Consider the following 17380-nt stretch of genomic DNA (forward strand, 5'->3'; position numbering starts at 1 on the left):
TATGGTCACCTAGTATTGCTTCGTATTTGCTGAAAATTTGAAGTTGCGATTTTTTGCGCTTTGTGAGATATTAAGGCTTGAAAATTACATTATTTTTTCAAATTTGTATTTTTATTTGGAGTTTTTAATGATAATATTCAACATATTCCCATACAATGTGTTTGGTTTGACACACATGCATTAGGGAAAAATTTAAACTCACATGGTTTCAAGTAAAAATGTCAAAATAAGCTTAAAAAACTATTTTTTCATTGATTGGTTTCTATTTTTTAAATAACTCGAAAACAGTAGGCTGTGGAATTTTGACGTCTGAGAAAGAGTTGTTTATTTTGCCAAAATAAACAACTTTGCCGAAGAAACTAAGTCTCTAGGACGTAAAACAAAGAAGTTAGATGGTGGCGCCACCTATGTGGACGAGTTGCGAACTATTACGTTCTAAGCAATAGATGCCCCTGCTGATGTCAAACAACTTTGTCGAAGACACCATGTGTCAGAAATGCTTCGTTTTGGAGTAATTAATTTAGTTCCGCTAGATTGCGATTCTGGCCCTTAGTGCAATGGAGTAGTACAACATGCACTTAATACTAAGGATACGGGCATTGCCACAAAAGATCTAAATACTGGTCGCAGTGACTCATCCGAACAGAAAAAAGCACCAACTCTTAGCTGGCGGTCTTTGTCATGGCTTGACCTATGGAAGTATGAGGTAGGAACTTGTGAGGACCAGAGCTATTCTTATCGACTCATCGTTTTGCAGCCCAAATTTCTTTGGCAACTTCTATCAAAATTTCCCGGAGAATTGATTAGGAAACTTTCTAGGAGTTTATTTTCATTATATTTTTAACAATTCCTTCGTAAACTGCTTCAGCATTTTTTTCAAGCACTTTGCTTGGAAAACCATTCTGCATTTCATTAGAGAACGCATCCAGAATTATTAAAGATTTGATTTGTATGCTGCCGATGATCTAGTTGATCATGGCATTCTAGAAATTGATTCTGTTTTCGGTTTGGAAATGCAGAAAGTCGGAGCGATATGTTGAAACTTCTAAGGATCGCGGGGATCAATATTTATCTTAGGAATAAGATCGACAAGGCTCTCGCTCCATTCCGAGAAGGAGAAGTTTTGTCATCGAGGTTGCTCCAAGTTACGCACTGAGTAACCAGCTTTTGAGATCCAAAAACAAAGTGTTTTAGTTCCCACTAGAGCGTCTTTGAAAGTAATTAGAAGAAAAATAACCTTTGTATTTTTCATTTTTTGCGCTTCTATACATGTAAGAAAATAGTTTCTCAGTCTCAGTGAAATAAGGAATTGTTTCCGCCCGACTGGTAATTTTTCGAAATCTTTGCGTCCTCATGAATATTAGATTAAAAAATGCTTTCTAATTGCATTCGCTCTTCCTTATTTGTATGAAAAATCGGTTTTGTTACATTTGAAAATTTTCTCAAGCTCAGTTTAATATAGGACTTTTTTTTTAGATTTTTTACCTATTTCAACTTTTTGCGTCTATAAACATTGAAAAAAAAGTCTCGTTTATGATAATGGAAATATCTCTTCCGCATTCCGAGTATAAGTACATGTAAATCGATATCAAATTTTTCATACTGATTTTTTTTTATTTTGCGCTCCTAAATTTAATAAAATCACAGAGAACTGACATCCAAGCTACAACATATTATCTCTTGAAAGCTGTGTAAGAATTCAAATGTTTTTAGCTTTGACAATACTAGCGCCACTATACAGCAAATTGCTACAATCAGTGGTGAATACGCATATCTAGATAAGTTTTATATTCACCACTGACAACGGCATGGGAACTTTGTGGTAGCAGCACCGCTTCGAAATTGCCACTTATGTTGCTATTTCCATTAACCGTTAAATTCCTTACATAGTTTCGACACTGAACTTGGTTGTCTGTTCTATGAAGTGGCCTATTCACTTTTTCTAATCTTTCTGTGCTCTCACAAACACATCACTCAATGTTACAATATAACAATTGTTTGTTCCTCCATGAAAATTTCACTTCCATAATATAAAAAAACATATACCTATGAGAGTTTTCTTTTATTTTTTTTTTGTGTTTTGTTGCCCTCACACGTGCAAAAAAAGCAACTCTGTGATACTGGGACACCTTTGAAGAACCTGTTCTGAATTCACTCCAAATAAAATAAACATTTCAGGAAACCTTTCAGAATCCGTCCCGGGATTTCGTTACGAATGTATTCAAAGAATATCCCACAAATTTCTGAACGGGATCTTTAAGAAAAATCGCTGAGATTCATTCTTCCAGGAATTAGGAATTCAGTTTCTTATAGAGATTATTTCTGATATTTTACCAGACATCAGTGCTTGAAATTGAGTGAATATGAATGGTACGATCAGTCATCAGCGCCAACCATCACTACGAACGAACACGCACAGGGAGCAAAGAGAAACCGAACCAACCGCGACCACTATTCCTCATCGGTCGGTTGGCTGGTGAAGCATACTGACTGGAAACCATTATTTCTCGCTTGCTGCGGTGAGGCTGAAGATGCGTAAATGATTCAGTGGATTTATTGTTTGCTCAAAACTTGTAAAAATAATCAATTTATCCATAAGAGAATGATGGATGTGACTATTATAATAGATTTAATTCGAGTATACAGGGGTTAGACAAAATGATCGGGACAGTCAAAATTTTTATTTTTCAAAAAATGTTCAACTAGTTATAACTTTTTGAAACGTGCATCAATTATTCTCAAATTTCTACTGTAAGTTGATCAACTAGTTGTGTATCAGTGGACAAAATTTGGAAAAGATCGGGCTATTCTGTACGAAGTTATAAAGATTCTAGAAAAAGGTAAAATTATCCGAAAGCCAACTTTGAGCTGTTATATCTCCGGATTGAATGAACCGAATGCAATGAAATTTTGACTATTTATGACTTATATAATGAGCTTTGAAAAACTTTTGACACAACTTAAAATTCTTAACACGGAAGAAAATTATAACGATTAGTTTATTTTTCTAATAAAACACCAAATTTTCTAAAACTTCAACATCGTTTCAAAATTCAAGATGCTAATTATAGTTCATTTAAATTCCTTCTAGTTGTCTTGAATATAAATATGTTTTAAAGGAAAGTAACAACATAGCCTTCAATTAATATAAAAAGTATTGGGATGCATATTAAAAATACATCAATTTACTAAAAAATCATAAAATAAATAAAATCGCTTTAACTTTTTCTCTTGTTAATAATTTAAAGTTGTGTCAAACGTTTTTCAAAGCTCATTATATAAGTCATAAATGGTCAAAATTTCATTGCATTCGGTCCATTGAATCCGGAGATATAACAGCTCAAATTTGGCTATCGAATAATTTTATCTTTTTCTAGAATTTTTATAACTTTGTGAAAAATAACCCGATCTTTTCCAAATTTTGTCCACTGATACACAACTAGTTGATCAACTTACAGTGAAAATTTGAGAATAATTGATGCATTTTTCGAAAAGTTACAGCTAGTTGAACATTTTTTGAAAAGTGAAAATTTTGCCTGTCCCGATCATTTTGTCTATCCCCTGTATGTCATTTGCACTGTAATTACGAGATAAAAATCAAGTATATTCATTGCCGTATACACCGGCGAAGAGAGAGATTCAGAGAGCCGCACGGCGCTGAATCGTCGTTCCTCACTCTCACTCATATTTTTTATTGCTCCCGCTCCCACTTGCTTCTGAAGCATGTTAGCCAATGAAGGCATATTGCTACCGCTTTGGGTTGAAAAGCGCCGGTCAAAGAAGAGCAAATTTTGATTCGTCTGAGGTAAAACGCTTCAATTTTCAAGCGCTGCCTGACATCCCTCAAAATTTTCAAAATATTATTTTACAAAAATCCTTAAAATATTCTATCAGAAATTTATCGAAGGATTTATTTTGAAAACCATCCATGGATTTCCTCAGAGATTCCTCCATGAATCCCGGAAAAAATCTAACATTTATTCTAGAAATTACCCTAAAAAACAAATTTAAGATCTCGTTTGTAAAATCTTCTTTGGAATCCTTCCGAAATTTCGCCATAGATTCCTTTAGGAAATCCCCCAGGAATTCCTTTCAGAAAGTCTTTCAAAGATTCTTTATGAAAGCTCATTTGAAATATCTTGGCTGATTCAGAAATTCCCCTTGAAGTTGATTCACAATTTTCTAAAGAGGATCCTCCAGAAATTTCTATGAAAATTCCCTGTTTAGATATCTTAAGAGTTTTTCTTCTAGGGATCTCTACAGAAGCTTATCTATTATTTTTTTGGAAATGCGTCCACGGGTTTCTCCAGGAATTGTTTCAGAAAATCTTCCAAATATTTTATTAAAGTTTTTCTCCAGGCATTCTCCTTCATATTTCTCAATATTTTTTTTTCTTTCCGTAACGTGGGTAGATCACCTTAGAATGGTGTGTTGCGGCGTAAGATCTACCAAATCAAATTTTGATCTTGAAATTTTCCTGCCTAAGGTAATCAGGTAGTAGTTTACATATACTCCAAGATCAAAGTTTGATGTACTTTTTTAATGTTTATGTAATACTAGCTGTCCCGGCAAACGTCGTTCTGCCTGCCTACTGTGTTTTTTGACATGCAGCTCCATAGGGACGTCCCCGGCGAAGTCATCTGTATGGGAGCCCCCCGTTCCAGAGACCGGAGAGATCCCGCACCAAGCTAAGAACCTTCCCCGGCCCCAAAAATACCCACATACAAAATTTCACACCGATCGGTCCAGTAGTTTTCGAATCCATAGCGGTCAGACAGACAGACAGACAGACAGACAGACAGACAGACAGACAGACAGACAGACAGACAGACAGACAGACAGAAATTCATTTTTATATATATAGATATATATATAGATAGATATAGATTTTTGTTTCAATTTTGCTGCTAATCAACGTGTTTTATTTCAGCAGGATACAGGTAAATTTATTGTATGATACAAAATATTGTAAAAATATATAACTGTAGCGAGCGTATCACTAATATGTAGCTTATTCGACGTCAAGGTTAATATTATCTAATATTTTAGATTCTCAACCGAAAAATCAATTAACACAAATAAATGCCATTTAGATGAAGAGGAAACCAGGACGTATTGGGCAGATAACTAATTCGAAGCAGTTTAATAATAGTGTGTCTGAACGTTGGAGGATTGCGTAAGTCTTGTCGAGAAGTCACAGATAAGTCTCCAAACTTTGTGTTTTGGTATCCGACAATCCTCATAACTGTGGTCTAGGACTGTACTACGTACGAAATCTGTGCGATTTGCTTATGTTTACTTTTTGAGTGGTAACCAGATAAATTATTAAACCATGACAATTTCTCATACGCTTTTTCGCCAAGGAAAGTACCCCATTAAACCCTATCCAATTTCCAACTCCAGATATCTACGAAGTGGGCCGAGTTCATGGAAATTTTCTGAGTAGATATCTAATCAACATTTCCTCCCCATACCCGCTGATCGTAAGGTCCTGGCCAGGTGTCGAGAGTTCGTTAAATGAAAGGTTTGTCAAGTTCCAGGCAACTTTTCTGGCGCATTAAACGTCTCTATCGACAGCCAACCTGGGATGTGTACGGTCGGCTATGCTATGCTATGCTATGCTATGTTATGCTATGCTATGCTATGCTATGCTATATTTCTCAATATTTTTTTATCGACAAAGGTGTTTTTACAACTATTTATCCAAGAAGTACTTTACAAATGCCTTCAGGGATCCTTCAAGAATTTCCCTGGAATTTCTTCAGGTCTTTCTAGTTTAGAGACCCATGCAAGTATACTTCCGGAGATTCCAGAGGGATTCTACTGAAGATTTCTTCAAAAATTGCTTCAGAGATTCTTTTAAAAATATCTCCAGAGATTCTATCTGAAATTTCTTAAGAATATCCATTAAACATATCTCCAGAGACTTCTTAAGAATTTCAAGGATTTTTTTTAAATTTCAGCCAGCAAATTCTTACAAGGTTTTTTTTTGCAGGAATTATTTGTGTGGTTCCGTCAGATATATATCCTGTGATTTCTTCAGAGATCCCTGCTAGAATTGTTTCAGATATTCCTCCAGGATTTTATTTTAAGTAATCCATCCACTTTTTTTATGGAAATATATAGAAAAATTCTTGAAAGAATCTCTGAAATAATGTTTCAATGAAAAATCTAGAGGATTGTCAGAAGGAATCCCTTAAAAGCTTCAGATGATACCTTCAGAAATTTCCTAAAGAAATTCTTTAACATTTTTTGGGGGGATTTCTGGACAAAATTCCAGAAGCGATTTCTGAAGTTATTTGTGGATCATGTTCGAGGCCGGCGAGGCCGCGACATCAGTGACGAAACCATCCGGCTCCAAAGGTTAAGCTACCTCCTGAATTCCTAGTGAGAAAGAAAAGGAAAAATTGCTTGAGAATTTTTTTAATATTTCTGTTTGAAATATTTCTGTTTATATTCAACCTTCCGTAATTCGCGCGTTCGGATACCATCGACAGCACTGCGCTGGTGTAGTGTATAACAAGCGAGCTTTTTTCAATGTGAGCGCCACTATTGGAGAGTTAATAGTATTTTCTAAGAAAACTCTAAAAAATGTCTCCATAAATTGCAAACAAAGGTACTGATGGAGCTCTTGAAAAGATCCTCCAATAAATCCCTAAAGGATCACTGCAGTTGCAGTTATCTTTGGAAAATCATCATAAGAATATTCTGAAGGAATTTATTGCAGAATTTCTTATACAATTTCTGACGGAAATCCTTATTTAGGATTTTTAAGAGAACCACCAGAAACATTTTTTTTTTAAGAAAGCTTTGAAAAAATACTAGAAGGACTGGAGAGCCCTTTGCAGGTATTTATGGAAGAATTTCTTGAAAAAATGATGAGGAATTTAGTAACTTTTGCAGAAATTATTGCGATAGTTTTTGGAGAAATTTGTTAAGCATATTCTAAAGAAACTCTGAAGAAAGGTTTTTAAAAATCCTGAGCAATTCCTGGAGGAATACTTAGAGGAACTTCTGGGGAAAATCTTGGAGAAAGTTCCAGAAGAATCTTTGATTATATCGAATAATAACTGAAGAAACCTCTGGAGTACTTCCAACAAACAAAAGAACTCTTGAGAAAATTTTCTCTTTCAAAGTTGTAGGATGAGTCTTTCGAGAATTTCTTGAAAAAATCCTTAAGAAAATTCCTGGTGAAATTCTTGCCAGAATTTCTGGAGAATTACCTGGACAGAAATCTAAGAAATACACGAACATGAACGGATTCTATAGTAATACTTGGAGGAATCTTTGGACGAATTCTTGCTGCAATCATTCTAGGAAATCCTGCATGAACCCTTTTTCTTGACTAGGCGCTATATTGAAGTCAATCCTGGGGGTGTACCAGTGAAGAAGGCGCTGAAATGTGGGAACCTTGAGTAACCGGCTCTGACGTTACTTTGATAGCACTGGGGGTTTCGGTAGTCCGTGATTTGTTAACTAGCTTCAGTAGATGTAACTTTCTCGAAGGGGGAATTTTTTAGGAAAGGATTGTCGATATTGTCCAGGTCAGTGGATTTAGAGCATTTCAGCGCGAAAAGGAGCTTACCGAGTGAGAAAGGTTGTTTGAAGCTTGATTGTAGGCTGTGTTCGGCCTTGGTTAAGGGAGGTCTGTTGTGGCGTGTTTTGGAGATAAAGGGTCAGGGGTTTTGTCTGTCGTTTCGCAATGAGAGAGTTTATTCGACATTACCTTCTTGCGTTCAAGGTGCGAAAATCAGTAATTCGCAGGCGTCTATAGGGATGCGCTTAACGGCACGCAGTGTTTTCCGTCTGGCTTTAACAGCCCTTCGACTTTCGTCCTCTCACCAATGGCCTTATGACCTGGTCGGTTATTTGACCGAGGAATGGAATGCTTGGGAGCTATGTACATTAGCCTGGTACACGGTTTATATGGGAAAATACAAAAAATGAAAAAAAAAAAACTCAAGTTCCTGTATACTTTTTGATTTCCACTTTGGTCCCATATCAACTGTGCAAAATTTCAGATCGATCGGAAAAACTATATTTTAGCGCCCGCCATTCTTAGTTTTCATACGATTTACTATGGGGAAATTTTACTCCTGCAAAGAAAAATCGCTAGGAGTCACCCCTAGATCCCTAAAAGTAAGTCGATGAATGATTTCTGTAGAAAACTTCACTAGGAATCAGACCTCTAAAGACAGCAAATCGATGCGACGTTCGTGGAAAAAGTTATTAGGCCTCATCCGATCGATAAAATAACGAGATTTTATTATTTATTGTTATTCCTTACATTTTAAACAGCGTTTGCATGCCATTCGATTTTCAGTCAATAACTTTTTTCACATGCCTCAGATCGCTTTGCGGTCTTCGAAGGGTTGGTTCCTCGTAAAGTTTCCAACAGAAATCATTCATCGATTTATTTTTAGGGGTTAAGGGGTAACCTGTGGCGATTTTTCTTTAAAAAAGTGATTTTCCCCATACTAAATCGACTGAAAACCTTAAATGGCTGGCGCTAAAATATAGTTTCTCCGATCGATCTGAAATTTTGCACAGTTGATATGGGACCAAAATGGTACTCAAAAAGTGTACAGGAGTAAAATGTCTGTGTCCCACGCTAATGTACATATATTGACTGTATTAACGTAGACTGTCTAATTCGTTTGCTCGTGATTTCGAGCTAGTGCCTTTTGATAGTTATCCCAATCGGAATTTCCGTATATTCACCTCGAACGATGAGTTATCACCGGCGGATAATAACACAAGTTTACAAAATAAAACGAAAGTCGTGAACTTCTGTCACCGACCAAAATTTTTGAAGCACAATTTAGTGCCGATTTCGAAACCGACCTTCAAAAAATTTTAAGTAGAACAGTTTTTGAGTTTAAGCTCAATATCGAGTTTTGAAACTTTTCAAATTATGTAATTTACTAAAATCCAAGTATATTGCGTTTTGTTCAACCAATTTTAAATCTTTTTCCATAAATTAAAAGCTGAATTCGATACCATTCGATCATCTGAATACAGGTTTTGCGTCAGATTGATAAAATTCAAGATACTGGCGAGTTTAAGGGACCATCTTCTTAAATTTTAGCAAAATTCCCAAAAATTTTTGAGGAAATGTATTTTTTTCAATAAGAATAAAACAACTTAAAAATTCTTTCTCGACGTTTATTTGACATATCATATGTAGGCGAGTTACAGTAAAAATTTCAGCTCAATCGGAGCATTGATTACGGAGAATGAGATGTTTGAAGTGAGCGACTTTGCTTAAAAATAGAACAAAAATCGATTTCAAATCATCAACCTTACCTTGTATGGAAAGTCGAAAAAAAATCCGCTCTGCTGTAATTTTTTTTCTTTCGCGTTTTCGAACTCAGGGCATTATTCTACACCAAAAATGATCATCAGCTTACCGAGTTCAGAAATGCTGTAAACTAGTGTGATTTGTATGGGGAAATGATCACTACCGTGTTCGCAAAATCGAATACTGGATTTTTCATATCAAGTATATTTAATAAACCCCTTCTTTCTTTTTCATCTCCTTATCCCCAGTTGGTCGTCTCGTCGGACATGCCGTACAAGAGCCTTTTCTCGAACGAGAAACCCGAAGACCTGCACACTTCGGACGAACACCGCATGCTGATGGACGATCTGAAAATCACCAAAGACTCCACCGACGCCACCTCCAATATCTTCACCGGCGAGGAGGAAGTGTTTGCCTTCGAACGGACCGTATCCCGACTGGCCGAGATGCAATCGGCCGAGTATTGGTCCCTGTGGGAGAAGCACCGATAGAGTGATGATAACGATAACGATGCGCACAATATGGCTACCATCGCTGCTGCTGGGCAGTTACGCTTACAGGCGGGTGACATTCGTCATCGCCGAACTTGAGTCACGAGTAATAGAATAATAAATTGAGGGACAAACTTGGAGAAGACCTGTACATATATTTATTCGAATAAAGAAGTATTGATGAGAGAGACGGAACAGCAACATTTTGTGGAAGTGTTTTATTGCTTAATGGGTTTGATATGAAAGTGCATTTCATTCATATTTTCTGTGTATAAACTACCAATACCTAACAAGACATAATTGATTGAACAAACGCTGATTTTCATACAGATTTGTTGACTTTGAAATGCAGGAAATAAAAAAAGACTGGAGAATTAAAGAACTCAGCCAGCAACGGCTTAACTATTCAGCAAGATCACGTTAATTTATTGTATCCCTACGATTGTCTTAGGAAAAAAAATGTTGTTAGCTTAGACAAGATAAGACAACTAATCAGCCGAAAAGGGATCAATTTGATGAATAGTTCAAGCGCTGAAAAACAAAACAAAAAGCTATAAAATGAGAAAGAGTCCGGCCCAATGTACCCTCAGAGGTGCTCATGATTGATGAGTGGCAGTGTGATATACTCTCGCTGGGGAATCATGCCACTGCTCTGTATATTTTTAATGTCAAATTGTTCGATAGACTGGAAACATAAAGAACACAAATCTTCCTTCTGCTCTTTTGAGATAAATATGTACCTAATACATATTTTTTACCTAGGTTTCATTTTTTTTTTTTTCAATGCTTAACATTTTACTGAGCTCATATAATTTTCAATAAATTGAGTCCAATAACAAAAGGAATTCCCTTATTCCAATCCATCTAAACAATTCCAATTGGAAATGAGCATTGTATCGCAGATGACGAATCCCTCGCTTTAGTGCGTACTTCTAGCTGGCATCACTGTCCACAACTTTAACGTCACCGTATAGCAGGTACATTAGCTGTTGATGTTGATAAGCTACAGAAACATTCACCATTATCGCATCTGTTTAGTTTGCGGATCGCTTTTACTATAACTTGCTATCAGTATTGCTTCAAGTTCAAGAACAACCAGTTCAGTGTAGTACATTCCTCTCAGTACAAATCATCTACCTCATTAGCAATATGGTTGAAAATAAGCAAATCCCTTTCGGTAAGCTCCGTGCAGTAGGAACGATCAGAAATGGTGCCGTTCACAGCAACGATTTTATTCATTTTACAGACCCCGTTCCGCTGGAAAATGTCTACGTCAATCTACGCAGCGTCGAGCAATCGGTTGACCTTTTGACGTCGTCGCTTATCAAGCGACAAACTCCGGCACAAATGCTGCACTGGACACTGAAGGCGCTGCGTCTGACGGATCTGACCACCCTGAGTGGCGATGACACGCGGGCCAATGTGGAACGGCTGTGCTTCCGGGCAGCCCATCCGTTCCCGGAACGGCACCTGGTCGGTGCCATCGAGGGAAGCATTCATACGGCGGCCGTTTGCGTGTACCCCAATCGGGTACGCGATGCGTACGAATCGCTGAAGGCTTTGGGCAGGGAGAGCGAGATCGGAATCGCTGCAGGTAAGATAGGGAAAACGAGTTTGTTGTGCGAAGTGCAGATGTGGTAGATGTGTTGATCTATGCTTACAGTTGCAACCGGCTTTCCGTCTGGTTCGTATCCGCTGAAGACCCGTTTGGCAGAGATCGAATATGCCATTGAGCAGGGAGCATCGGAAATTGATGTAGTCGTAGATCGCAGCCTGGTGCTGACCAACAAGTGGGAGCAGCTGTACGACGAAATTGTGCAGATGAGACATGCTTGCGGAGATCGTGCTCATCTGAAAACGATTCTGGGGATTGGAGAGTGTGGAACCATGGTCAACGTAAGCGCTTTCGAACAATTTTGAAGACAACAATGAACTTGTAACCATTGGAGATATTTTAGGTATACAAAGCATCCATGGTCGCCATGATGGCCGGATCGGACTTCATCAAGACTTCGACTGGCAAAGAAGCTGTTAATGCAACTTTGCCAGTAGGTTTGGTCATGATCCGTGCCATTCAGGAGTTCCACAGACTAACCGGAAAGAAAATCGGACTTAAACCAGCAGGAGGAGTTCGCACTGTAAACGATGCCGTAGCTTGGATGATTATGATTCAGGAAACCCTTGGCGACGAATGGCTTCAACCGGAGTTGTTCCGTTTCGGAGCTTCGGGGCTTTTGGATGACGTCGAAAAGCAATACTACAAACTCGCAGCGGAATACATAAGGATCGCTCACGAGAAAGCTGCCGCAGCAGAAACTGCCAGTATGAAATAAGTAGCATTTAACCGCTTTGACATAAGTGATTTGTTCACAACACACAGTTTCCAAGATTTGACGAGTTTTTACTTTGTTTTATTAAAATTTGTACAATGCAATAACAATAAATAAACTAGAAAAATTGCCTCTAGCTCTCGACTCGAAAGCCCTTCTCAGGTGATGAACTATATTTCACTGTCCGGAACTTGCCGCTCTTGGTGTAGTATCCGTACCGACCTCGCACATTCCCATCGTTGTCGCGCTCCTCTACGTGAAACTGCCGATTCTTCCTATTAAAGAATAATAAGAGCATTATATCGATATTCCAGCAAGACTAATGATAACACAAATGTCACACAAACTCCCAAACAAAAATGAAAACATGAAGAATGGCCACTCTTACGATTGCTTGGCAGTATTACGAGGGACCTCCGAAGAAAACTTCCCAAATAAAATCATCAATTCATTATGTTACAGATTATTTCAGAAAATCTTCCTTCAGAAGTGTCACAATGAATTCTTTTACGAAACCTGGCATGAATTGCTTCACCAATTCCTCCATGATAATTCACAAATCATTCCAGAGATTGTTTGAGAAATTCGCCCAGGGATTACTTCAGAAATTCCTCTGTTTATTTATTCAGTTTTTTTAGGCAATCGTTTGGAGAATCTACCGGAGATTCTTTTAAAAAATCTAACAAAAATTTTTTTCTTCAGAAATTTTTATAAAAATTTTTATATAAAATGAAAATTTGTCCGAGTATTCGGCCTAAAATTTCCTCACTGATTCTTTCAAAAAATCTTCCATGGATTCATTCGGAAATTTTCTTAAAATTCCGCCTATTCTACAAATTCCACAAAGTATTCTTTCAAAGCATCGTGCATGATTTACTTCTGTAAGTCCTTGATTTTTTCCCAAAAAAAAAAACAACCATTGATTTGAGCATAAATTCTTCCAACGATTCTTTTAAAAATTCGTTCAGAGATCCCTTCGGAAATTTCTTGAGTAATTTATTCAGAAATTTCTTCAGAGATTCCTTCAATAAAACTTTCAGCGATACCTTCAGAAACTATTCTTTGGATTTTTTTCCAAGAATTTCTCCAGAAATTCCCACAGCATCTTACAATTTCTTCAGAAATTCCACCAGGGAATCCACCAGAAGTTTCCCAAAGAGTTGTGTAAGTGAGTTTCTACAGAAATTACTCCAAGAATTTCTTTAGAAAATCCTTTTATTCTATTTCTCCGGGACTTTTCTAGATTGTATTTTTCGAAAAATCTTTCGGAAATTCCTCGAAACGATCTTCCAAAGATTTTTTCGAAAATTTTCTCCACGATTCGCTTGTTTTTTTTTTTTTTAAATTTGAATTTCTGTAGTTTTCTAACAAATTTTTTAGAGGGACTCTTTAAAACAAAATGTGAGATTCATTCGGGTGTTTTTTACGGGGCATCCCCTAGGGGTACTTCCACAATTATGTCCTGCGGCATTGAATATAAATTAGACTAATGATTTCATCAGAAATGTCTTCAGATTTTCTCTAGAGCAGCGTTTCTCAAACTATGGGTTGCGACCCACTGGTGGGTCGCGGGCTGATTTTTAGTGGGTCGCGAAGTCTTTCTTAACTTATATCGAATGTTATTGTTAGCCATTTTCTAATTTCCAAATACCTCCTTGAAGAATCCTCCTCAATTATATTCATAACTAGCAGACCCGGCAAACGTCGTCCTGCCTGCCTACACTGTTTTCTGACATCCGATTCCATGAAGAAATGCCCCTCAAAATGGAATTTCAGATTTTCCCGTTTTTCTTGCCTTCCCGGTCACTTTTTCTATTTATTTTTTCGTACGAACACGTCGGAGCCCTGGCGGAATGCAACAGCGAAAGAAATATGTCGATCTGTTGACCCGTTCCCGAGCCTATTCGTGATATACAAACACCATTCCATTTTTATTTATATAGATTTTGGATTATCAGTCTTGTCTGGAGAATATTGAAAGTTGAAACTAAAGACTGTATTCGATAAAATTTGGACACAGAAAATATTGTATAAATTTTGATTGCCTTCGTCGCAAAAATAGCTAATTTTTTACCATGAATAGTATATAAGGTGTAGCTATAGACTGTTTCAGAAATTATAAATACGCTTTGTTTATTAAACTATATGAACTGTTCTAATAATTTTTACCAACTTCTTTCAGAGTATAGCATATTGTACTCCATATTTTTATGTTTCCTTTCAATTGTCTTGATATTTTAAATAACAGTCGAGTTCTCTAACAAATAACAAAATTTTTCATTTGCATTTGCACAAAGGTGTTTTTCAATGATTTCAACATAATTTATCACTAAATAACAAAAATTATCTAAATTTTTATCACATTCGCTTTCTCAAGTTGTCTGAAGAATGCCTTCATCAAAATTTGGGAAAAATCGATTAAGGCATTTCTTCAACATTTTTTCGGAGATCAAGTTTCTTATTTTTTAAGGTTTTCTACGGAACATAAGAACTACCACACAGTTTCTTAGCTTTCCTGAACGCATTTAATCTAAACAAACTTATTTTTTCAGCTCATCGATCCTTTAGATGCCAAAGCTTGTCATACCATAAAAACGAATGCAGTAAGCAGTAATTAAGACATTCGTTTGCTTAACGTTTGTTGCCACTGGTGTTGTTGAGAAATTTGAAACAAAAAATATTGTTTTGAGGAGGCCCGTAATGATGGTTCTTGATCAAATATTCCAGTAAAAGTTACTCTTACCATTCGAGAAATATCTTTTATTATCGATACAGCAATTTTTATTGTGTATGGAAATTAAATATTTTATCTGAGATTTTTTTCCTTTCTACTATGCTACATTTTTTGACCACTTTGTGCAACTTCAAATTTTAATCATCTAGTTTACAGAGTCCTATTTTTTAACTTTTACCAGAAACATCCACAAAATTGGTATTATTTGCTTCGTTAGCATGTTTACTATAAGAGCTAGAAGAAACTTTCTTGGATATTGTGCTCAAATGGAAATGGCAGTTAATCGTTAGTGTATTTATAATTTCTGAAACAGTCTATAATACCATAAAATTTTCATTTAAATTAAAATGGCGCAGATATTTTCGATATCATAAAATGAGATTTTAGAAAATTCTGACACCTATTTCAAAAAATTGCTCAGGCTACAACTTTTTTTGTTACCTCGTTAAAACATTTGAAATTTCACTCGATATCTTAACATAGTATCAATTAAGTGGTAAAAATTTGATCGAAATCGGTTCAGTACTTTTTCTAGTGAATATCCAAAGCTCAAATCGCTTCAAGGTAGATTTCAGGTATTTTTAACCCTTTTTAGTTACGCGTGCACTACTTTGACTGCTTTCCGTGAAAATTTCAGCCATTTTCGTTGAGTACTTTCGAAGTCAGAGCAGTTTGAATTTCACTATACCAAAAACCACATCTGCTTCTTGTGACATAGTGCGACATATATGGCTATAACTTTTTAACGGTTAGATGAAATTGGATGAAATTTTGACACAATACTTCTACTCACATACTTCACGAACATAAAAATTTTCATTGAAAACGGTTCAGTATTTTTGGCTCCAGAATTGAAACGGCAAAAAAGTGATATTTTCCAGAATGTTTGTTTGTCCAAGATTCTCAAATGGCAAGTTCCTTGTTTCAACGATATCTCCGCCAATACTCAACCGATTTTGATAAAAAAAATTTACAGTATAAGCTAAGCATTATATACTATCCGTGATAAAAAAATAGCCATTTTTGGGAACGCTAACAAAAGTTATATATTATTTTCTATGTCAAAATTTCATCGAATACAGTCTGCGTTCTTAAATTGATTCTAAAACTATGAGTTTTCAATCGGAAGTTTTAGGATTAGGGTAAACTTTCAGATTTTACTGGCGTTCTGAAAAAAAAAAGAGTTCAAGTTGTTGCTTGCAGTTAGCATTTTCTGTTAGATGTCACGCCAGTTTCATCAGTTAAAATATCAAAAAAAAAAATTGAAATGCATATCAAAAATCAGAAAAAAAAAATCAAACTTCGCCAATAAACCCTATCTTTAACCCGGGAGCGGTCGCGTCGTGTACTGAGTACACGCACCATGAAAAATGCACGCATGTGGTACACAGCGTGAGCGCGGCGTCGCTGTAGGTAGTCGAAGACGCGACTGCTCGAGGGTTAACGAACTTCAATAAAGCTAAACTTCTGTGAAATTCAGATGAATATCGATAATCTGAACTTTAACGGAACAACTGAAAATGGAAATAAAATAAGTGTGTATGAGGAATATCATTAAAAATATCAAAAGGACTCATCTGACCATTCGGCAGTACTAAAATTCTAAAAACTACTTGATGTTCACCCACTCGCTGTAAATATGTATTGCATTTTCAACCGATATTTCATTTTAAAGTTGATTTTAAAGTTTTGCAGAAGCATAACATAACCACTATATCTGGAGCCAGAAAGGGTAAATATACCAGAAACGTATCATCTTATCTCAAATTTTTAATACTAAGAGTTAACTGATGCTGCAAACCTGGGCACCTTAACCTTACTTAGACATTAAAAAATAGCACTATAAATAAACAAAAACTTGTTTTTAGTTAGAGGGCTACGTAAAGTAAGTTTATCACAACTTATGAAAGTGATAAAAAGTATTTATTTGAAAAGGCAGTGCAATTTTTCAAAAAAAAGGCTTATTTTTGTGCTGGTGGGTCGCCAAATTCAAAAGTGGGTCATAAGCTGAAAAAGTTTGAGAACAACTGCTCTCCAAAGATTACTTTAAAAAAAATTCACAGATAATTCTTTCATGGATCCTTGCTGAAATCTATCCTGGGATTCATTTAAAAATCATTAACGAGTTCCTGAAAATAACTACGATGGATTCTTCAAGTAATTCTTTCAGAAACTTTTTTGGAAACTTCTCGTAGATTACCTTAAAAAATATCCAGAAAATCCTAAGGAAATTCAGTCAGAAATGCATTCACAAAATCTATTAGTAATTCCTTTAGATTTTAGAATGTTCGCTATAATTTTTTCCTAGAAATCCTTAAAAATGTCTTGCACGGATAGCTTCGAAAAACGTTGCATGAATTCCTTTAGAAAATACTTCAAGAAATCTTTTCAAAAAAATCTTGCATAGATTGCATCCACGAATTTCTTCAATTTTTTTTCTATAGAGATTCCTCCAGATATTTTTCAAACCTTCCATGAAGTTTCTCAAAAATACTCCATGATTTTTTTTTAGAAAATGATTCAC

At 36.1% G+C, this 17380-nt stretch overlaps 3 protein-coding genes across 4 annotated transcripts in view; 2 read left to right on the forward strand and 1 right to left on the reverse strand.

Annotated features, from left to right (window-relative positions):
- The window catches only part of LOC109420710 (putative ATPase N2B), a 28001-nt gene extending 18008 nt beyond the window's left edge, over positions 1-9993 (forward strand). The window contains exon 6 of the mRNA XM_062850271.1: positions 9550-9993. Coding sequence (XP_062706255.1) covers positions 9550-9792 — 243 coding nt within the window. The 3' untranslated portion in view covers positions 9793-9993. The remainder of the gene's footprint in view (positions 1-9549) is intronic.
- Positions 9994-10739: 746 nt separating this feature from the next.
- Positions 10740-12252, forward strand: LOC109419878 (deoxyribose-phosphate aldolase). The gene is made up of 4 exons (XM_019694163.3): positions 10740-10969; positions 11039-11386; positions 11456-11688; positions 11751-12252. Exons 1-4 carry the CDS (start codon positions 10942-10944, stop codon positions 12123-12125), a joined length of 984 nt encoding a protein of 327 aa, XP_019549708.3. The 5' UTR covers positions 10740-10941; the 3' UTR covers positions 12126-12252.
- The window catches only part of LOC109419880 (uncharacterized), a 34062-nt gene continuing 28884 nt past the window's right edge, over positions 12203-17380 (reverse strand). Inside the window, exon 3 of one of the 2 annotated variants that reach the window (XM_029852985.2) lies at positions 12203-12397. In XM_029852985.2, the coding sequence (XP_029708845.2) occupies positions 12256-12397 (142 nt within the window). In that variant the 3' untranslated portion in view covers positions 12203-12255. The remainder of the gene's footprint in view (positions 12398-17380) is intronic. The other variant, XM_029852987.2, reaches the window with a different exon arrangement.

Source organism: Aedes albopictus, chromosome 2, assembly GCF_035046485.1.
Source record: "Aedes albopictus strain Foshan chromosome 2, AalbF5, whole genome shotgun sequence".
Classification (NCBI taxonomy): domain Eukaryota; kingdom Metazoa; phylum Arthropoda; class Insecta; order Diptera; family Culicidae; genus Aedes; species Aedes albopictus.

What these genes read in the sequence shown, in the direction of transcription:
- LOC109419878 (XM_019694163.3), top strand. Translation starts at nt 10,942, where the DNA reads ATGGTTGAAAATAAGCAAATCCCTTTCG. An exon ending in AAATAAGCAAATCCCTTTCG is followed by an intron (nt 10,970 to 11,038) that starts GTAAGCTCCGTG and finishes TTCATTTTACAG; the next exon opens with ACCCCGTTCCGCTGGAAAAT. An exon ending in AGTGTGGAACCATGGTCAAC is followed by an intron (nt 11,689 to 11,750) that starts GTAAGCGCTTTC and finishes GAGATATTTTAG; the next exon opens with GTATACAAAGCATCCATGGT.